General features: G+C 47.7%; 1 protein-coding gene across 1 annotated transcript in view; it reads right to left on the reverse strand.

Annotated features, from left to right (window-relative positions):
- Positions 1-23147, reverse strand: part of DPYD (dihydropyrimidine dehydrogenase) — a 605351-nt gene that overhangs the window by 16659 nt on the left and 565545 nt on the right. Inside the window, exon 21 of the mRNA XM_054384577.1 lies at positions 9644-9787. Coding sequence (XP_054240552.1) covers positions 9644-9787 — 144 coding nt within the window. The remainder of the gene's footprint in view (positions 1-9643; positions 9788-23147) is intronic.

Consider the following 23147-nt stretch of genomic DNA (forward strand, 5'->3'; position numbering starts at 1 on the left):
CTCAGATCAGTGCCCAGGAAAGGCAGCATAGTAACAGAGCAAAGTGTCTTAATTTTCTAGTTTAGATATGATGCTTGAATCAGAAGACTGTAGAGTTAATACAGATTTTAGCTGAAGGTACACTCATGAGAACCAAAGGACCTTCCTAGGGATTTTCTAGACAAAGCAGAGCATTGGGCAATGATTAATGAGAGAAAACAAGTCCTGGGTTGTGCACCTAGGACAGAGTGATGCCGGCAGGACCATGCAGCAGTGGTGTGGCCTCACCTTCAGCCCTGCATGCAGTTCCAGGCCCCACCATTCCAGAAGGATGTTTGGGTACTTGAACAGAGTACTCCAGAGGAGGAATACAAAGCTGGTGAAAGGGATGCAGCTAATGGGTCTGGACTTGTCTGGTTTAGAGAAAAGGAGGCTGAGAGGTAACCTCATCACTCTCTATAGCTTCCTGAGGAGAGCAAGTGGAGAGGGAGGTGCTGATCTCTTCATCCTGGTATCCCAGTGTCCTCTTTTCTCTTCTCTTCTCTTCTCTTCTCTTCTCTTCTCTTCTCTTCTCTTCTCTTCTCTTCTCTTCTCTTCTCTTCTCTTCTCTTCTCTTCTCTTCTCTTCTCTTCTCTTCTCTTCTCTTCTCTTCTCTTCTCTTCTCTTCTCTTCTCTTCTCTTCTCTTCTCTTCTCTTCTCTTCTCTTCTCTTCTCTCTCTTCTCTTCTCTTCTCTTCTCTTCTCTTCTCTTCTCTTCTCTTCTCTTCTCTTCTCTTCTCTTCTCTTCTCTTCTCTCTCTCTTCTCTTCTCTTCTCTTCTCTTCTCTTCTCTTCTCTTCTCTTCTCTTCTCTTCTCTTCTCTTCTCTCTTCTCTTCTCTTCTCTTCTCTCTCTTCTCTTCTCTTCTCTTCTCTTCTCTTCTCTTCTCTTCTCTTCTCTTCTCTTCTCTTCTCTTCTCTTCTCTTCTCTTCTCTTCTCTTCTCTTCTCTCTTCTCTTCTCTTCTCTTCTCTTCTCTTCTCTTCTCTTCTCTTCTCTTCTCTTCTCTTCTCTTCTCTTCTCTTCTCTTCTCTTCTCTTCTCTTCTCTTCTCTCTTCTCTTCTCTTCTCTTCTCTTCTCTTCTCTTCTCTTCTCTTCTCTCTCTTCTCTTCTCTTCTCTTCTCTTCTCTTCTCTTCTCTTCTCTACTCTTCTCTTCTCTTCTCTTCTCTTCTCTTCTCTTCTCTTCTCTTCTCTTCTCTTCTCTTCTCTTCTCTTCTCTTCCTCTTCTCTTCTCTTCTCTTCCTCTTCTCTTCTCTTCCTCTTCTCTTCTCTTCCTCTTCTCTTCTCTTCTCTTCCTCTTCTCTTCTCTTCTCTTCTCTTCTCTTCTCTTCTCTTCTCTTCTCTTCTCTTCTCTTCTCTTCTCTTCTCTTCTCTTCTCTTCTCTTCTCTTCTCTCTTCTCTTCTCTTCTCTTCTCTTCTCTTCTCTTCTCTTCTCTTCTCTTCTCTTCTCTTCCTCTTCTCTTCTCTTCTCTTCTCTTCTCTTCTCTTCTCTTCTCCTTCTCTTCTCTTCTCTTCTCTTCTCTCTCTTCTCTTCTCTTCTCTTCTCTTCTCTTCTCTTCTCTTCTCTTCTCTTCTCTTCTCTTCTCTCTTCTCTTCTCTTCTCTTCTCTTCCTCTTCTCTTCTCTTCTCTTCTCTTCTCTTCTCTTCTCTTCTCTTCTCTTCTCTTCTCTTCTCTTCTCTTCTCTTCCTCTCTTCTCTTCTCTTCTCTTCTCTTCTCTTCTCTTCTCTTCTCTTCTCTTCTCTTCTCTTCTCTTCTCTCTTCTCTCTTCTCTTCTCTTCTCTTCTCTTCTCTTCTCTTCTCTTCTCTTCTCTTCTCTCTTCTCTTCTCTTCTCTTCTCTTCTCTTCTCTTCTCTTCTCTCTTCTCTTCTCTTCTCTTCTCTTCTCTTCTCTTCTCTCTTCTCTTCTCTTCTCTTCTCTTCTCTTCTCTTCTCTTCTCTTCTCTCTCTTCTCTTCTCTTCTCTTCTCTTCTCTTCTCTTCTCTTCTCTTCTCTTCTCTTCTCTCTTCTCTTCTCTTCTCTTCTCTTCTCTTCTCTTCTCTTCTCTTCTCTTCTCTTCTCTTCTCTTCTCTTCTCTTCTCTTCTCTTCTCTTCTCTTCTCTTCTCTTCTCTTCTCTTCTCTTCTCTTCTCTTCTCTTCTCTTCTCTTCTCTTCTCTTCTCTTCTCTTCTCTTCTCTTCTCTTTCCATTCCATTCTGTTATATTCTATTATTCTATTCTACTCTGCTCTGTTCTATTCTACTCTATTCTACTCTGTTCACTTCTGTTCTGTTCTACTCTGTTCTGTTCTCTTCTATTCTATTCCCACTTGAGGCAATCCTACAGTCAGAGCAGGGAGGGAAAAAAGAGGTTTGGACTCCAGCATTTCTCCCCCATTTACTGAAACTGTCACAGGCAATGAGAATATCCTGTGAGGTACTGTAATAGAGAAAGGAACATTATGGGTTACTGCAGGTGAGATTATTGCTGTGATTCATGGAGGAGCAAATACTTGGGAGAAGCAGACTTAGAGTCCCATAGGTTATGGGAGACATATCCATGCAATTTGGAATAGGCACCAGCTCCATGTTTGTGATGAAGATCAGTGCTGGGCCCCATCCTGTTCAATATCTTTTGATATTGATGATCTGGACAAGGGAATTGAGTCCATCATCAGTAAGTTTGCAGATGACACCAAGTTAGGAGCAGGAGTTGATCTGTTGGAGGGTAGAAGGGCCCTGCAGAGGGACCTGGACAGGCTGGATGGGTGGGCAGAGGCCAAGGGGATGAGATTGAACAAGGCTAAGTGCAGGGTTCTGCACTTTGGCCACAACAACCCCAAGCAGCACTACAGGCTGGGGACAGAGTGTCTGGAGAGCAGCCAGGCAGAGAGGGACCTGGGGGTGCTGGTTGATAGTAGCTGAACATGAGCCAGCAGTGTGCCCAGGGGGCCAGGAGAGTCAATGGCATCCTGGCCTGGATCAGCAATAGTGTGGCCAGCAGGACAAGGGAGGTTATTCTGCCCTGTGCTCAGCACTGGTCAGGCCACACCTTGAGTGCTGTGTCCAGTTCTGGGCTCATCAATTCAAGAGAGATGTTGAGGTACTGGAAGGTGTCCAGAGAAGGCAACGAAGCTGGGGAGGGGTCTGGAGCACAGCCCTGTGAGGAGAGGCTGAGGGAGCTGGGGTGTTTAGCCTGGAGAAGAGGAGGCTCAGGGCAGACCTCATTGCTGTCTACAACTCCCTGAAGGGAGGTTGTAGCCAGGTGGGGGTTGGTCTCTTCTCCCAGGCAACCAGCAGCAGAAGGAGGGGACACAGTCTCAAGCTGTGCCAGGGGAGGTCTGGGCTGGATGTGAGGAGGAAGTTCTTCACAGAGAGAGATTTGCCATTGGAATGTGCTGCCCAGGGAGGTGGTGGAGTCACCATCCCTGGAGGTGTTCAAGAGAAGCCTGGATGAGGCAACAGAAAATGTCTTGCATGTATCTATGTGCAAAAGGCCATGCAAACATATCTGTGCACAGCAGGGTGAAAAATAGTTCAAACACAAGGAATTTAAGCTTGAGGAGCTCTATGGATGTTTGTCCAGCAGGTGGAACAATCTATCACGCCTTAGCTAAAAATCACAAACAAAGCAGAGTGGTTAAACTACCAAACAGGGCAATCTCTACAGCAAGGCTTGTGGAGTAAGGGGAAAAAGAAATAGGAAGAAATTAAACAAGCAGACCACATATTATGGTGTAGAGCCTCAAAGGCAGATTGTTAGGGAAAGAAAAAAACAACCAACCCAACAAAAAAACCCAAACAAACCAAACCAAAAACAAACCACAGCAATGTAGAAGGAAAGAGTTTAACAAGGAGGTAACCTCAGGCAGGCAAATCCATCTGTGGGAGCTGCATGAAAATGCAACTGAAAAGAAAATAGCCATGTCTGATATTGCAGACAGGTGAGAAAAGAAGAAACAACTCTGCTGAATATCAAAGTATGCAGTTTCAATTAATATTTTAAACTAGAGAAAGTAAAGGGGAAAGCCATGGGAAAAGCCATCCAAAAATTCAATTAGATTTTGGATGATCACAGAGGGGCTTTAAATCTATTAAAAAAAAAAAAAAAAGGGGGGCATTTTGTCAGCATGTGGAATTTAAACAAATGTTGGAATTTACATATCACAACCCAAGAGCTGATTAAACAGATCAGGGAGTTCTGGGCAGCCATTGGGAAATTTGCAGCAACCTTCCAAAAATGCCAGCAGCCAAAGCAGAGGTGACAGCACTTTGAAGGACAGCTACAATTCAGGTGCCTTCAGCTCCCAAGTGCACCTCCTCCCTGCTCCAGAGAACTAGAGGTAGGCTGGGACCAGCTGCAGGAGCTGACCATCCCCATCCCCTGCTCCTCTGCTCTGAACTAGCAGAATGTATTCTCTGTCTAGAGGGTCAGCCAAACCAGAACTGCTTGGGCTGGGATTTGTAATTCTAAGTATGCAAATGTCTCAGACAGTTACAAATAAATCACTCAAGTCCAAGCTCCTCTGCCTCTCTCTGTGAAGAATTCCTGATCAGGAAAGGCTATCAGATAAGTCACCTTTTTTTTTTTTTTTTCCATGAAGCTTCACTCAGCTTCCCTAATAAATGTTTATATATATATATATATATATATATATTTTTTTTTTTTTTTTAATAATCTGTCAGGGTTGGAAGGGACCACAAGGATCATCCAGTTCCAACCCCCCTGCCATGCCCAGGGACACCTCACACTACATCAGGCTGGCCAGAGCCTCATCCAGCCTGGCCCTAAACACCTCCAGGGATGGGGTCTCAACCACCTCCCTGGACAACCCATTCCAGGCTCTCACCACTCTCATGGGGAAGAACTTCTTCCTCATGTCCAGTCTGAATCTCCCCACTTCCAGCTTTATTCCATTCCCCCCAGTCCTATCACTGCCTCACATCCTAAAAAGTCCCTCCCCAGCTTTCTTGTAGCCCCCTTCAGATACTGGAAGACCACAAGAAGGTCACCTTGGAGCCTTCTCTTCTCCAGATTGAACAGCCCCAACTCTCTCAGTCTGTCCTCATAGCAGAGCAGCTCCAGCCCTCTGCTCATCCTCATGGCCCTTCTCTGGACACCTTCCAGCATGTCCATATCCCTCTTGTAACAGAGGCTCCAGAACTGGACCCAGAGCTCCAGGTGTGGTCTCAGCAGAGTGGAGCAGAGGGGGAGAATCCCCTCCCTGGCCCTGCTGGCCACACTTCTCTTGCTGCAGCCCAGGCTCTGCTTGGCTCTCTGGGCTGCAAGTGCTCACTGCTGGCTCCTGGTGAGCTTCTCATCCACCAGCACCCCCAAGTCCCTCTCCTCAGGGCTGCTTTCCAGCCAGTCCCTGCCCAGCCTGGATTTGTGCTTGGGATTGCCCTGACCCAGCTGCAGGACCTTGCACTTGGTCTTGTTGAACCTCCTGAGGTTGGCTTGTGCCCACCTCTGCAGCCTGTCCAGGTCCCTCTGGATGGATCCCTTCCCTCCAGCCTGTCTGCTGCACCACATGTTCTGAATCTTCCTGACAGATTTTCTCCACACTCTAATAGATGGATCTATTAATAATAAACTTTATTAAAACTTTCCTTTGGAGTGTTTTGTTCCCTACTTCAAGCAAAGCCCAAGTCTTTTCCTACTTCTCTCACTGCTTTTTTTCTCATCATGGCTGAAACATTTCCTTTCTAAAGAGATGGTCAGACTGAAAGACTGTCAGGAATCAGCTGGGTGGTTCCTACCTTCTTCTAATGGCTTCATTCTTCTTCAGTCTCATTGAAACAAAGGTGTGAGAAAGATGCTATGGGAATTTCTCTCTCTGAGAAGCTCCTCACAGACACCACACAAAAGTATTCAATGTCTTTATAAACAAAAGATTTTTTTGGTTTGGGGGAATTCATTTCCCTCTTCCCTGCAGTAGGGCCTCCTTGCTTCTTTTTAGTCTGCCTCCTACTACTTGGTTCTTTTTTTTGCTTTTGTACTTGGAGTTAGACTTGATAAATTATTGACCTCAACTTTTTATTTATGTGTTGGCTTTGTTGCTTGGTTGGTTTTCTTCCCCAACTCTTTATGTCTGTTTTTCCCACTTGCTAAACTTTTCCTCTCATTCAGTTTATTTGCTTTTGGATGGTATCAGTTTTTCCTTTTCTTGATTCCTGCTCTTTTCAGAATCAAGCTATCTAATTGAAAATGCAGTTATTGGCTGTCGCTTCTTCTTTCTCTTTTTTCCTACATCAATACTCTGCCTGCAAAGAAAACAGAGCCATAAAACCTCTGAGGTCAAGCAGGCTTTGAAAATGCCCATCATAGCAGGGGGAAAATAAATAAAGAAATAAAAAGAGGAGGTTGCTGTTCTTCGGAACTTTTTGTATACATAAAGAAGAGAAGCTCAGCACAAAAGGAGGGGAGTGATTGTCAACAGTGTGAGATAAACAAGCAAAAAATAAAAAAAGAAGAAGAAGTCCAAAAATCTGATAGAGGTCTACAGAAATGGTAAACTATTTAACTTAGACAGGAAGAATTTCTCCTTGGTTGGTCTTGCAGTTACAGCAGTTCACATGGTGGGCAGGCTGCACAATTTGCTTGGGAATTCTGTGTTATTTTCACAGAATCACACAATTATGGAGGCTGGAACAGACCTCTGAGATCACCAAGCCCAGTCTATGATCCACCACCACCACATCAGCTAAACCCTGCCACCAAGTGCCACAGCCAAGCTTTGCTTAAACACCTCCAGGGGTGGTGACTCCACCACCTCCCTGGGCAGTCCATCCCAGTGTCTCTTTCATTCCCCTTTCCCTGAGGAAGTGCTTCCTAACATCCAACCTAACCCTCCCCTGGCACAGCTTCAGGCCATGCCCTCTTGTCCTGTCACAAGTTGCCTGGGAGCAGAGCCTGACCCACACCTGACTACAGCTTCCCTTCAGGTAGTTGTAGAGAGTGATAAGGTCCCCCCTGAGTCTCCTCTTCTCCAGGCTGAACACCCCCAGCTCCCTCAGCCTCTCCTCATCAGCCCTCCCCTCCAGTCCCTTCCCCAGTCTGGTTGCTCTCCTCTGGACCTGCTCCAGCACCTCAAGATCCTTCCTGAAGTGAGGGCCCTGAGCTGCAGACAGTGCTCCAGGCCACTGTATTTTATGTTTGGTTATATTTTTGCAAGAAGTCTTTTGCAAGAGGATCAGACTCACAAGTCCAACCATCCAGTGGAAGTCACCTCTCTGCAGATGTCTGATACCCTCCCATGTTTGAGGAAGGCAGACAGCAAACATTCAGATGTAATGGTCACATTATTTTGCCTGCTACTCTTTCCTGTTCAGACATGAAGTTTGAATAAAGTCTAACCTGAACACCTAGAACAATTTACCTTCTCCTGCTTCATTTTCTTGACATTTATTGGTGACCTAAGGGGAAAGAAAAGCTCCTGTGCATGGATTATGCAGTAGATGGGAGCAGAGGTTTTATTTTCACCTTGACATTTACTTATTCTAGAAGGTGGATCAGCTCCTTAGGTAAGCATTCTCCAGCTCTGAAAGTTCAGTCTGAAAACCTGTGCCACAACTTTCACATCTCCTGAACACCAACCTTTTCAACTGTTACATTTTGAAGGGGGATTTTAGCCTAGTCCCTGACTGCAATACTGAAATAAAAAAAAAATTACCATTGGATGCAAAAGAAAAATAATGCTTAGGTCTTGTGGTAGTTTAGGGCTATGCCTTGAAAATGTTTCATGAAGAGAAAAACCCAAGTATGAAGAGAAAGCTATTAGTGGAGATCCTGGGCTTGAACCTGCCAGGGAATCTCATCAAGCAAGTGTTACAGTTCAAAGGGGAACTTGAGCCTAGTCCCTGACTGCAAAGACTGCAAGTAAAACAAATTACCTTTGGATGTAAAAGGAAAATAATGCTAAGGTCTATAGAATTCATTGGATTGCTAATGGGGATATAGAGCAGAGGCAGAAACAGTTCTCTCTTCTCTTCTTCTGTCTCTTCTGCTTGCAACTTCTCTCTCTCTCTCCCATGGCCTTGCCAGGGGATCTCTGTTTTGACTGCTGTGTGAGGTATTGGGAAGAAGGGAGTGAGTGGGGGAGGAGGTGAATGGTCCCCATGGGGGGGTCTGAAGAGTTTCTGTGTTGTTTATAAATTGTGAATCTCTCTCTATTGTACATCTATTGTCTATTTTGCACACATTCATTGCATTTCATATCTAGATTGTAGCTTGCTTGTAAATAGAACCAGTCAGGGTTGGAAGGGACCTCAAGGATCATCCAGTTCCAACCCCCCTGCCATGGGCAGGGACACCTCACACTACAGCAGGCTGGCCAGAGCCTCATCCAGCCTGGCCTTAAACACCTCCAGGGATGGGGCCTCAACCACCTCCCTGGACAACCCATTCCAGGCTCTCACCACTCTCATTGGGAAGAACTTCTTCCTCATGTCCAGTCTGAATCTCCCCACTTCCAGCTTTATTCCATTCTCCCCAATCCTATCACTCGCTGACACCCTAGAAAGTCCCTCCCCAGCTTTCTTGTAGCCCCCTTCAGATACTGGAAGGCCACAAGAAGGTCACCTTGGAGCCTTCTCTTTTCCAGACTGAACAGCCCCAACTCTCTCAGTCTGTCTCCAGAGCAGAGCAGCTCCAGCCCTCTGCTCATCCTGGTGGCCCTTCTCTGGACACCTTCCAGCATGTCCATATCCCTCTTGTAACAGAGGCTCCAGAACTGGACACAGAGCTCCAGGTGGGGTCTCAGCAGAGCTGAGCAGAGGGGGAGAATCCCCTCCCTGGCCCTGCTGGCCACACTTCTCTTGATGCAGCCCAGGCTCTGCTTGGCTCTCTGGGCTGCAAGTGCACATTGACAGCTCCTGTTGAGCTTCTCATCCCCCAGCACCCCCAAGTCCCTCTCCTCAGGGCTGCTCTCCAGCCAGTCCCTGCCAAGCCTGGATTTGTGCTTGGGATTGCCCTGACCCAGCTGCAGGACCTTGCACTTGGTCTTGTTGAACCTCCTGAGGTTGGCTTGGGCTCACGTCTGCAGCCTGTCCAGGTCCCTCTGGATGGATCCCTTCCCTCCAGCCTGTCTGCTGCACCACACAGCTTGGTGTCATCAGCAAACTTGCTGAGGGTGCACTCAATGCCTCTGTCCAGTGGCATTTGCTTCATTTGCTTCCATCCCAATAAATCTGGTGATGTATCTTGGGGGATAGTCCTCCCAGTTAGCTGGGGCTTAGTTTCCAACCCACCCCATCCACTGCTCCTGCCTGAGAGGTGGAGGTATTTAGCAGAGCAATCGAAAGGTCTCACGCAAAACTGAGCTCACACTGTAGCATTCAAAGGGAAAGGAATGGTGGACAGTTCTGGTTTGTTCTTCAAGGCATGTCCCATGCCTGCTTCTGCCATTACTCTTCCACTGCCTGAATATCATCATCTTGACAAATTGCATTACCTGTGCATGTGCAGCACAAACCATTCCCCATCCATTCAGGTTAAAAGTCTTCATAGGAAGTCTTCATAAACAGTTGTCTTTGATGCCCTCCTAACAAGGTTAGGAAGAGTAATAACCAACTCAGACTGCTAGAAATGACTCTGCATGTCAGCTGCCTGATGGCTAATCATTCCTTATGCCTAAGAATGTATTTTGGTGTTTACCTTGATTGCTGGAATGGGCTTCTTGGGAATGAAATGCTTTTTCTCAGGAAGCACAGCAGGCAGCCTCTGCTCCTTCAGTTTCATCTTGTTCTCAGCTATTATCCTTTTGCGTTCTTCCAGGTAAGGCCCAAAACTGGGGAGTTTCTGAAAGACAAAGCAGGAAATGTGATGTTGCCTGGATAAGGAGTCAGAGAGGTACATCTCCAGCCCTTCCCAGCTGCTGAGCAAGGCACATCCCTGTGTGGTGAGTAGGTCAAGAGAGGTTCTCCTCCCCCTCTACTCTGCCCTGTTGAGGCTGCATCTGGAATATTGTGTCCTGTTCTGGGGCCCTCAGACAGGGAACTACTAGAGAGAGTCCAGCACAGAGCCACAAAGATGCTGAAGGCAGTGGAACATCTTCCTTATGAGGAGAGCCTGAGGGAGCTGAGGGCTCTGTAGCTTGGAGAGGAGGAGCCTGAGAGGTGACCTCATTGCTGTTGATAAAGATGTGCAGGGGGAGTGCCCAGAGGCTGGAGCCAGGCTCTGCTGGGTGATGCCCAATGACAGCACAAGGGGCAGTGGTGGAAGCTGAGGCAGAGGAAGTTCCATGGAAACAGGAGGAAGAATTTTTTCTCCTGTAAGGGTGACAGCCCTGGAAGAGACTGCCCAGGGGGGTTATGGAGTCTCCTTCTCTGGAGATATTCCAACCCCATCTGGATGTGTTCCAGTGTGGGGGCTGGGGGCCAAATGCCTACCAAAGCCATTCCATCACTCCCCCAGAGATGGACAGGGGAGAGGTGAAAATGTAACAAAAGGCAGCTACAAGGCAGAGCAATTTAATGATAAAGGTAAGGAAAGCACTGGATGGGGTGGGAGCACAAGCAGAGAGAGATGTTGGTCTGTGCTGCCCCTCAGCAGCACAGTGCTCAGTCCCAGGCAGCAGGGCTCTAGGTGCTTGGTGGCACCCCTGGAGGACAGCTGCCATGGACAAATGCCCCCCTGAAACTTCCTTCTTTTACTTTATTCTTATATCTGAGCTGATGTCATAAGGCATGGAATACCCCTTGGGACAGTCTGGGTGGGTTGGCCCAGCTGTGTCCCCTCCCAGGCTCTTGCCACCCCTGCAGTGTACTCTCAGGGTGGGGAAATGTTGGAAGAACACAGCCTGGATACTTGTTCAGCAGTAGCCAAAACACTGCTGTGGTACCAACTACTGCTGCAAAACACAGCACTCAAAGGATGATTTAAGGAGAATTAACTCCAAAGGATGCTTTGAGGAGAATTAACTCCAGCTCAGCCAAACCCAATAAACTGTGTGACCTGCCCTCAATACAGGAAGGACATGGACCTGATGGAGCAGGTCCAAGGCAGGGCCGTGAGAATGCTCAGGGGGTTGGAGCAGCTCTGCTATGAGGCCAGGCTGAGGGAGCTGGGGGTGTTCAGCCTGGAGAAGAGAAGGCTCCAGGGAGACCTAATAGCAGCCTGCCAGTACCTGAAGGGGGCTACAGGAAGGCTGCAGAGAGACTGTTTGCAAAGGCCTGCAGGGACAGGATGAGGGACAATGGCTTCAAACTAGAGCAGAGCAGATTGAGATTGGATATCAGGAAGAAGTTCTGCACCATGAGGGTGTGGAACACTGGACCAGGTTGCCCAGGGAGGTGGTTGAGGCTCCTTCCCTGGAGATATTGAAGGTGAGGCTGGACAGGGCTGTGGGCAACCTGATCTAGTTGGGGATGTCCCTGCTGAGTGCAGAGGGGTTGGACTGGATGAGCTTTGGAGGTCCCTTCCAGCCCCTAACCTTCTGTGATTCTGTGAGTGAGTGAAGCAAAAGGTGAGTCCACTCCCAAGGGCAAGATCCTAAGTCCTTCTGAGTGTGACATGTTTCTCATTCAGGAAGCTGCAATTGAAATCAGTGGGACCCTGCCAGAGCAAGACGTGAATAAAAATCTAATATGAGCTTGGAAAATGTATATTGAATATTAAAATATTAATATACCACAGCAGGAAAAGAGCTGAAATGCAGGTCAGCATCCAACAGCCTCATATTTCCCCATTGCATACTTGCTCATGTACTTAGATAGACATATATAAATGTGTCATTCAACTTCAACAATTCAAGTTGGTAGCTTTATTTCTACAGTCTGTGGAAAAGTATCATACAGCTGTCAGGTTACTTAGAAGGGATCCAGCACTGCTTAGGAATCTTTGTATGGATATTTGGCTGCATCAATAGGTATTTTTGGAACCTTACAAACAAGTACTTCTGCATTTCTGCTAACAGAAGACTGTCTTGACCTGTCACAGTGAGGCTAATAAACACCAAAGGAGCTGAAATCCATTCTAGTTTCTTCAGTTACTCTATTCCCCACATGCATTCTTTTCTGCAACATTTAATTCTTGAACTCCAAGGGAGAACTTGAAGATCAAGGGAGGTTCTCCTCCCCCTCTACTCTGCCCTGGTCACACCCCCAGTTTTCAGGTTGCTACAGTCCTTGTATTTCTGCAGTCAATGGTTCTTGTGGCCAAGAAGGCCAAGGGGGTCCTGGGGTGCATTCAGAGGAGTGTGCCCAGCAGAGCCAGGGAGGTTCTCCTCCCTCTCTGCTCTGCCCTGCTGAGGCCACACCTGGAATATTGCATCCAGTTCTGGGCTCCCCAGTTCAGGAGGGACAGGGAACTGCTGCAGAGAGGGCTGCAAGGATGCTGAAGGGACTGGAGCACTGCCTGGTGAGGAGAGGCTGAGAGCCCTGGGGCTGTTTAGTCTGGAGAGAAGAAAACTAAGGGGGGATTTAAGTAATGTCTATAAATATCTGAGGCCTGGGTGTCAGGAAGGAAGGGACAAGGTCAGCCTCTGCTCATTTGTGCCCCGGGACAGCACAAAGGACAATGGATATAAACTCCAGCACAGGAGGTTCCACCTCAACATGAGGAAGAACTTCTTCACTGTGAGGGTCCCAGAGCACTGGAACAGGCTGCCCAGAGAGGTTGTGGAGTCTCCTTCTCTGGAGACTTTGCAGCCCTGTCTGGATGTGTTCCTGTGTGACCTGTGCTGGATTCTCTGGTCCTGCTCTGACAGGAGGGTTGGACTTGAAGATCTCTGGAGGTCCCTTCCAACCCCTAACATCCTGTGGTCATCATGGGAACTCATGTCTTATCCAGGGATAGGAACATTCTGGTTCAGATTTCATAACCCCTCCCAGCTTCCTGAAAGAAGAAGTCCCTTTGCTTACCTAGCAGAGATATGGACAGCTGTAGGGTGCCACAATCAGGGATTTGGGTGGATGAAAAATGGTAGGAAACTGGAGTCTTGCTTATTGCAAAGGGCCACACCCTTCCTCCCCTGAAACCAGCTCCTTATTCTCCAAAATTATTTTATCACCTTAACCAAACCCTGTTCAGAAGCCACTGCATTGCTGCAGCAACTAGCAGGTAGTAACAGGGGAGACAGAGCCTCAGAAGCTGCTGGCATTAATTCACACTAATAATACAACCTCAAAGAGCATATCAAACAAGATAAAGCACTGCTGTGGTTATCAATTTTTTAAGAGAGAATTTCAATGTGAATTTTTAAACCAGAATTACTTAAAAATTTAGAAATTATTATTTTTTTTAAATGAATTATATCCAGAAGAGGTTGTGCTGCTCTTCTGCTGCTCCTTGGGAGAACATTTCCTCAATGGGGTCTGTCAGTGGTGACACCAAACCTTGGGACCCCAGGCTTTTTGTCAGGACAGATGAAAGCTTTCTTGGCTACTAAATTTTGGCACTCTCAGCCTACAGTCAGAGGGTGAGGTCCTTGGAATGCTTCCCTGGTTCTGAGACTTGATTTGCAGCCACAACACATTTTTAATGTCAAGTAAAAACTTGTAGTCTCATGGTGCTCTCCAAGAAGGAGGCATCCTGAAGGCTGGGTCAGAGCCATACTCAGTGCAAATGCAAGAGCAGAACTGCAGGGGCATGCTGCAGACCTCCTGAAGGCTGGGTCAGAGCCATACTCAGTACAAATGGAAGAGCAGAACTGCAGGGGCATGCTGCAGACCTCCTGAAGGCTGGGTCAGAGCCATACTCAGTGCAAATGCAAGAGCAGAACTGCAGGGGCATGCTGCAGACCTCCTGAAGGCTGGGTCAGAGCCATACTCAGTGCAAATGGAAGAGCAGAACTGCAGGGGCATGCTGCAGACCTCCTGAAGGCTGGGTCAGAGCCATACTCAGTGCAAATGCAAGAGCAGAACTGCAGGGGCATGCTGCAGACCTCCTGAAGGCTGGGTCAGAGCCATACTCAGTGCAAATGCAAGAGCAGAACTGCAGGGGCATGCTGCAGACCTCCTGAAGGCTGGGTCAGAGCCATACTCAGTGCAAATGCAAGAGCAGAACTGCAGGGGCATGCTGCAGACCCCATCTGTCTCCCATCTAGATGTAGCTGGAGTCTGCCCATGGGCCAGGGGCACTTGCTTTCTCTGTTCCAAGGGAACTTTGTCTCTCTATGACAGGTTCAAGGACTTTCTCAGAGCCATAAAAGCAATCATTCCTTTCTGTGCAGTTGCCAAACATGATCTTGGAAATGGAATGTTGTAGGACGGCTTAAAATGAGGCTTCAAACATTACTGCAAACAGCAGCCAGGCAGTGGCCTTACATTCCAAAGTCAAATAAGACAGCAAACCCAGGATTATCTTAAACAGGAACATAAGCAGAAGTCAGGATCTATCTCATTTAAGTCTAATCAATAGGCTCTAAAGCACACAGCCTCAATTCCTTCTATGAATTTCAGAAAGCCTGTAGCAAAAGCCTCAACCAATCCAGATTCTGCTACAAAGTGCTCTTGTGCTGCCTGCCAGGCTGCAGCAATTACAAACACACTTTGGCTACAAATAAGTAGGACTGAGCTACTGAGAAACTATTTTCTCTCCATAATTGATGTGCTGATGCCAACAACTTTGGACTTGAGAGGGCAGGATACCTGATGACAGAGCAGTTTTGGACTCTTCCCTGTCTGGCCAGGAATTGAATTGCTGACTTACAGGGTGGGTGGTGAAGCTAATTTTGCTGAGGTTTCAGCTGAAGTAGTAGAGAGAGGAGACAGTTGTTCATGACTTGACTGATTGAAGATCATCAGTGGGAAGAGCAGGCAAATCACTGCAGAAGAAATCCTTTGCTTCTGTGTTCTCTTAATGTGTGCACAATATCCCTAAGGTCTAGACAGAAGTAGTAAGCATAGTGAAATGAAATAGGTGACCAAAGGAAAAGTGTGGGGAAAAAAAGAATTCACTTTTGTGAAGAGTGGATTCCAAGGATAATTCATTGCTTTTCTAAGCTGTGAGCTGGAGTGTTCAGGTTTTTACATCTGCTCTAGCTGCTAGCTGCAATGGCCAGCAGACATTGGGACAAGTGTGCTGTAATTCAGGTGAGTGGCAATGAGTTGTGTGCAGGGAAACTGCATCACCTCTTCCTCTTATAAATAAATGGAATCATGATCAATCTAGAAAGCTAGCAGCCAGCCTTAGTCTGTGCTGTGCTGCTTTTCCATCAAGAAATTGATGAAACAGAACAGAAAACACCAAAGGAAAAACTTAGGTCTTAGTCTAGGCTTGGGCATACACAACAAACTTCCAGTGACTTACCAGAAGGTGCCTGTGTGACCATCCCAATGGTCTGCTACGTTGGAGTCTAATTAAGTCTCATGGAGTCCAATTAAGGGACAGGAGCACTGCCTGGTGAGGAAAGGCTGAGAGCCCTGGGGCTGGTTAGTCTGGAGAGGAGAACACTGAGAGGGGATCTGATCAATGCTTATCAATATCTGAGGGCTGGGGGTCAAGAGGGAGGGGACAGCCTCTGCTCAGTTGCACCCTGGGACAGGACAAAGGGCAATGGATGTAAGCTGCAGCACAGGAGGTTCCACCTCAACATGAAGAACTTCTTCACTGTGAGGGTCCCAGAGCACTGGAACAGGCTGCCCAGAGAAGTTGTGGAGTCTCAATCCCTATGAGGAGAGGCTGAGGGAGCTGGGGGTGTTTAGCCTGGAGAGGAGGAGGCTCAGGGCAGACCTTACTGCTCACTACAACTACCTGAGGTTGTGGAGTCTCCTTCTCTGGAGCCTTTCCAGCCCTGTCTGGATGTGTTCCTGTGTGACCTGAGCTAGGTCCTGCTCTGGCAGGGGGCTTGGACTCAATGATCTATTTGGTTCCCTTCTAACCCCTGACATCCTGTGATCCTGTGATCCTGTTGGGGTTTTGTTGATGGTGGTTTTTTTTTTTTTTTTATTCCCAGTTATTCCAATGTCACTAAACTCCCCATACACTGCTATCTTTTGTCATATCAGCATCTGCCTGGAAAAAAAAACCCAACAAAAACCAACACCAATTAATATGACTATGTGGATCATAGGAAGTGCTTGGAAGATGGCAACAGGCAGAGTAATTAGATCATTCTTGTCTCCATACATCTGCATCAGTGCTGTCTGTTTGCACCCATCTGTCTCTATACAGCCAGGACTCAATGTGTTTCTGTTGGAGGGGAAACATCAGGAATAGAGCCAAACCCCATACATTCCATGCTATTATTCCAGTGTTCATAATTGCATTACCCCAAACCTAGAAGCTTGAAACACTTTTCTAGAGTGTTTTATGGGAAGAAAAGAAAATTTCCAACCCTTCCCTTCTCCAAAGACTTCCAAAAGCTGCCTTTTAACTGATGAACTGTACAAATCCCCAGCAACACTGTGGGGTTTGTTTCAGGAGTTTCTCCAGGGATTCATCATTGATGAATTTGCTCTCAGCAGAAAAGCTAAATCCCACTCATTTGAAGATAACATATCTTCCACTAAAACTGTCTCAATCCAGATATAAAAAAGCATTACCCTGCCAATGGAGAACTGACAACATAATGAATCAACAATGGAATGATAAGCCAGGAGAGCTTTAAGGTGAATAAGTCTGTTTTTATTATAATTTATTCATGGATCAATCTAAAGGCAATTGAGCATATTATGAACTCAAAAAGGAGGTACTTGGTTCCTAATAGTAACAAGTGGAGAGAATCCTCCACTTCACATTGCTGCATTTTTATGGACACACCAGCAAATGGCCTAACAGAATCACAGAATCACAGAACACATCTGGTTGGAAGAGCCCTCCAAGCTCATCCAGTCCAAGCCTCCACCCAGCACTGCAGGGTCAACACCAAACCATGTCCCTAAGCACCAGCTCCACAGGCTGCTGGAACACCTCCAGGGATGGGGACTCCAGCACTGCCCTGGGCAGACCATTCCAATGGCTGAGAGCCCTCTCTGGGAAGAAATATTTCCTAGCATCCAGCCTGAACCTCCCCTGCTGCAGCTTGGAACCATTTCCTCTGCTCCTGTCTCTTGCCACCAAGGAGCAGAGGCTGCCCCCTCCTCGCTCCAACCTCCCTTCAGGGAGCTGCAGAGAGCAATGAGGTGGGGGAAAAGCCCTGTGCAGTGGCAGCCAGGGAGAGGAGGGAGAATGTGTGAAACAACTCTGCACACACCAAGGTTAGAGCAGGAGGGTGAGGAGGAGCTCCAAGCACCTTAGCAGATACTCCTCTGAAACCAGGGTAAGGCAGGTTGTCCTCCTGTAGCCCATGGGAGGATAATTATGGAGCAAATCTCCACCTGCAGCCTGTGGAAGACCCCCACACCAGGGTGTGTGGGTGCCTGGAGAAGGCTGTGTTCCCTGGGAAGCTCACACTGGAGCAGGCTCCCAGCAGGAGCTGTGGGGAGAGGAGCTGATGGTGGAGCAGGTTTGCTGACAGGACTTGTGAGCCTGGGAGGGACCCACGCTGGAGCAGTCTGTTCCTGAAGTGCTGCACCCCATGGAAGAGATCCATGCTGGAGCAGTTTGAAGAACTGCAGCCTGTGGGATGATACTTTGGAAGACTTTCTCCTGTGGGAGAGAGCCCACACAGAAGCAGGGGAAGAGTGTGAGAAGTCCTCCCCTGAGGAGGAAGGAGGGACAGAGACAATGTGTGACTGCAACCTCAAATCCCCATCTCCCAGCACTCCCAGAGAGGAGGAGACAGAGAAATCAAAAGTTAAGCCTAAGAAGAAGGGGAAGGTGGGAGGGCAAAGCTTTAACATTTAGTTTTTATTTCTTATTATCCTACTCCAATGTTGATTTGTAAGAAATCAAATTAATTTCCCGAAGTCAAGCCTGTTCTGCTTGTGATGGTAATTGCTAAGTGATCTCCCTGTCCTTATCTCAACCCTCGACCTTTCATTATATTGTCTCTTCCCTGTCCAGCTGAGGAGAGGGAGTGACAGCCTCACCTGGAAGATCTCCAGGGATGGGGCCTCAACCACCTCCCTGGGCAACCTGGTCCAGTGTTCCACCACCCTCATAGTAAAGTGCTTCTTCCTCACATCCAAGCTCAATCTGCTCTGCTCTAGTTTGAAGCCATTGTCCCTACAGGCCTTTGCAAACAGTCTCTCTGCAGCCTTCCTGTAGCCCCCTTCAGGTACTGGCAGGTTGCTATTAGGTCTCCCCAGAGCCTCCTCTTCTCCAGGCTGAACACCCCCAGCTCCCTCAGCCTGTCCTCATAGCAGAGCTGCTCCAACCCCCTGAGCATTTTCATGGCTCTCCTCTGGACCCTCTCCATCAGGTCCATGTCCTTCCTGTACTGAGGGCTCCAGACCTGTACACATACTCCAGGTGAGGTCTCACCAGTGGCACAGTGGCACACTGCGCAGTGGCAGAATCTCCTCTCTGGCTCTGCTGGCAACACTGCTTTGGATGCAGCCCAGGCTGCCATTGGCCTTCTCTGCTGCAAGCTCACACTGCCTGCTCCTGTGCAGCTTCTCATCCATCAGCACCCTCAAACCCTTTTCCTCAGGGCTGCTTTCTATCACCTCCTACCCCAGTCTGTGTTGACAGTGAGGATTCTTCTGGCCCAGGTGCAGAACCCTGCAGAAGGTCAGGAAAGAGCTAAGGGAGCAATGCAAAAGCAGCGATTGCAGAGAGAAGAAGCAAAAAGAGACAAGAATAGTTTGTGCAGCAAATTTTATCCTAGTCAATGAACAAATGGAATGATACAGATGAATCAGTCAAATCTTTTGTATCCAGTGGTAATTTATTTCCCTTTCACTCAAAGATGTCCAGAAAGTCCCTCTTCTTGTTTATGACTAAGACACTAGGCTAAAGCACCAGCCTCAAAGGATAACACCCTTCAACATGTAAACATTTTTAAGGGGCACAGTGATGTCCCTCAGAAACACAGAAAGGAAACTGAAGCCACATTTCCTCATTTCCTGTGCTTCACACTCCTCAAATCCAGACGTTTCTCCTTACTCATGGCAAAATTAGATGAGAACAAGAACGAAGACTGAGAAGTATCTGACAAACTGAGCTGCCAAAAGAAAGTTCAAGCTGCTCTCCTGAAATATTCTCCACTGGTTGCAGCAGAGGTGCACCAAACAAAGGGCCACATGCTCTGTAGCTGTGCAAATGGATGTGTGATTGTCACAGCAAAACTTTACCACAGAGTGGCAGAGGCTGCTGTGTTCCAAGACACCTGTGTGTTCCAGAAATCAAACAAGAGCTGGTTCTTAATCTTCATTCTCCTGACTTGTTTTCCTGGATAGACCTTTATCTGAAATTCCTTCACCCACAGCTTTACCTCAGAGACACGGAAAAGGCAGTTGGAGATAACACAAACTGTTGAAATGATGGCAAAGACAGAGGTGGTCAAGGACTTTCATGCAGTCACAGAGTGATGGAGGTTGGAAGGGATGCCTTGAGGCCTTCCAGTCCAAGCTTGTGCTCAGAGCAGAGTCAGCTACAGCAGGTTTCACCAGTTTTTGCATGAGATAGTGTTAAAAGTCTTGCTACAGCTAGCACCTACTGCTCTTCTCTCACCTACCAAGCCAGAGTCACCTTTTTGGGGCAGGCTACCAAGTTGCTCAAAGGTGGTTTTCCCTTCACAAATCCAAGCCAACTACTCCCTTCCTATGAAAACCAGTTGATCTGTAGTTGCTTTAGCCATTCTCCCCAAACACCACTCCTCTGAAAACATGCAGCAAAGCTGAGCTTCATCCCTTTGCTGCCTTTGGCAAGACTGCATCTGGGAAGGTTCCTTGTTGGCTTCAGAGAACTGAGGAAACAAGCAGGTGGGCAGGTAAAAGCTCAGAAGGACATAGCTTAGGAGGCTACACAGCCAAGTGACTACCCCAGGCACAGCTGAAACTATGAAGATCCCAGACAAGAATTATAGGTGAAGCAGGACCCCTGAAAGTGGGAGCATGGTAGAGAAAGGCAATCAGATAAGGGAAACATTAACATTTAAGTAATGTAGACAGCTGCCCTCACCCAGGAGCTACAAGAATTTAAATCAGGTTTGGGGGGGGGGGCATTTGATATGCTCTCAGCACAAAGGTTTTAGTAACGTTTGACCTCCATTTGTTCATGTGGAAAACTTCTGTGTTTGCTATCTAATGTTTGCTGGGGAAAGCAGCTTCTGTTTTAATGATGATTTCCAGGTGCTTCTGAATTCTTCAAGGTTATTTTTTTTCCCTAAAGTCTAATGTGCTCCAAATGGCTGCAGATATCTAGAATCCTTATTCCAGCCTGCACATCTTCATGGCCCTGAGCATACAACCACCCACCACACAACAGCTGCCATTCAGGGCTCTGCCTCCACCCCCTTGCAAATTTACATCAACAGCCAAAGCTTTGCTGATGCTTCCTCAAGTGCTGTCTGCTTTCTTCCTTGTTCTCAGGGAATAAAATCAAACATGACTTCAGCATTTCCAGAGAGGAGGAAAACACCAGCTCCCAGTACCAAAGAAGAGGAACAATAACCACAACAAAATCCTGTCACAATGTCTTGGTAGCTTGGCCTTCTTCTGGGAAAACAAACAAACAAACAAACAAAACCACACCCCAAAGAATTCAACAATAAAGGCTACAGCTGAATTCTGCTCCTCTGCAGGTGACAAGTAACAGACATTCATGAACACATGGAGAGAACTTTTCTCCACCAAGCAGGGAACCTGCTTGCCTGAAGGACATGGAGTATGTGCATGACAATGGAGAAAGTGATGCTGCTAATTCTCATTCTTTGGGTCATTCTTACTCTGTCAGAAATTCAAAGCTAAATCACCTTGAACAGCAGTTCTCCTCTGTGTCATTCTGCCAATCCTAACACATTCAGTGAAAGGTAAGGACCCATGGCATGAAGGAGTCATCCACGAAATCACAGAAGATATCTGGTTGGAAGAGCCCTCCAAGCTCATCCAGTCCAAGCCTCCACCCAGCACTGCAGGGTCAACACCAAACCATGTCCCTAAGCACCAGCTCCACAGGCTGCTGGAACACCTCCAGGGATGGGGACTCCAGCACTGCCCTGGGCAGACCATTCCCATGGCTGAGAGCCCTCTCTGGGAAGAAATATTTCCTAGCATCCAGCCTGAACCTCCCCTGGGGCAGCTTGGAACCATTTCCTCTGCTCCTGTCTCTTGCCACCAAGGAGCAGAGGCTGCCCCCTCCTCACTCCAACCTCCCTTCAGGGAGCTGGAGAGAGCAATGAGGTCTCCCTCAGCCTCCTCTTCTCCAGCCTGAACACCCCCAGCTCCCTCAGCCCCTCCTCTAGCCCAGGTGCTCCAGGCCCTTCTCCAGCCTCGTTGCCCTCCTCTGGACACTCTCCAGACTCTCAGTTTCCATCTTGTACTCAAGGTGTGGCCTCCCCAGTGCTGAGCACAGGGGGATGGTCACCTCCTGACCCTGCTGCCCACCCTGTTTCTAACCCCAGCCAGGATGCCTTTGGCTTTCCTGGCCCCCTGGGCACTGCTGGCTCATCTTTAATCCACTGTCAACCAGAGTCCCCAGGTCCCTCTCTGAGTCACAGCTTTCCAACAACACATGCCCAGGGCTGTAGCTTCCCATGGGGTTGCTGTGCCCCAGGTGGAGAAGTGGAATTTTAACTCCCTGGGGTGGAAGCACCTAGTATTAATGCCAGAACTATTTGTATTATTCCTCTTACCTCTCCCAGCTCCCTCAGCCCCTCCCTGTGCCCCTCATGACTTCATTTCCCTTCTCTGAACATACTCCAGGCCTCAATGTCCCTCTTGTAGTGAGGAGCCCAGAGCTGAAGACATTACTCTAGGTGGCAGTAGGGGTCACGTCAAGACCTCCAAGAGGGAATCCTGTCCAGAGTCCTTCCCATGACACACTGGCAGGTGATGTGCCATGGAGAGGACATTTCACTCTGTTAGTTACCATCTGACAGTGAGTTTTTTGGGCCAGCAGCAGGTGTTACAGCTCCCAGAGCTGCTGTAGTTGCATTAGTTCCAAGCCATGGAGGATTCATGCCTTTGTACAAGGGTTCACATTTTCTCCTGGCCCTGTTTCTTGGAGCTGAGAAGTCACTGGCAATGCTGCCTTTAATGAGGTGAAAATGCCTTCAAAATAAAGGACAGAGCACAACAACTCTTCAGAAGGAGAAATGAACTCTGCCTTTCAGTTATTTTGCTTTTCCTTTCCTGGAACTTTCATTTGCTTCACAAGCAGCTCTGTCTCCATAATCTGTAATTACTGCACATGTAGTTGTTGCTGTAACCTCTGCCCCCAGCACTGCCTGCCTCTACACCACTCCATTTAGCTACTCAACTCTTCTGCCTGCTCTTTAGACCATGATTATTTAAAGCAGGTGAGCTAACCCTTAGCCCTGCAGTAATTCTGAGACTAAATGGAACATTAATGTGTGTTCTAGGAAAACATATTGCTGTGCCCTCACCATACAGCAGCATGCTTCAGTGTGCAGATGAAACCATTATTTGAAAAAAAAAGGAAGCAAATTATTTCTTCTTTCCTCATCTTTCTAGCCCTGCCAAATTCTTCTCCAGTAGCTCAGAGATCTAGTGATCTCTCGGACCACCAGGTCTTTTAGACAGCCTTCACTCCCTCCTGCTAGCAAGTAAACAGTATTTCCCAAGCCTGCAGAGGAACTCTTGGTTGTCCACTAAGAGATAGAATCACAGAATTGTCAGGGTTGGAAGGAACCTCAAGGATCATCCAGTTCCAACCCCCCTGCCATGGCCAGGGACACCTCACACTACAGCAGGTTGCTCACAGCCACATCCAGCCTGGCTGCAAAATCCTCCAGGGATGAGGCTTCCACCACCTCCCTGGGCAACCTGTGCCAGTGTCTCACCACCCTCATGGGGAAGAACTTCTTCCTGACATGGTTCTGCTAAATGACATCTTGACTTTGCCAAGAGATACCTGGAACTGTCAGAGGGCACCACAGTGGGCTGTAGAGAGCTCTGGGTAGGGATCAGAATGCTAAAGGATAAAGGATTAGCTAACACAGAGGGAAGACTTAGACTGGACAGTAGGAAGAAGTTCTTCACCATGAGATGGTGAGACACTGCAACAGGTTACCCAGAGAAGTTGTGGATGGCTCATTCCTGGAAGTGTCTAAGGACAGGCTGGATGATACCTTGAGCAACCTGGGCTAGTGGGAGGTGCCCATGCCCCTGGCAGGGGGGTTGGAACTGGATGATCTTTAAGGTCCCTTAAA

The sequence above is a fragment of the Indicator indicator genome, chromosome 10 (assembly GCF_027791375.1).
Source record: "Indicator indicator isolate 239-I01 chromosome 10, UM_Iind_1.1, whole genome shotgun sequence".
Classification (NCBI taxonomy): domain Eukaryota; kingdom Metazoa; phylum Chordata; class Aves; order Piciformes; family Indicatoridae; genus Indicator; species Indicator indicator.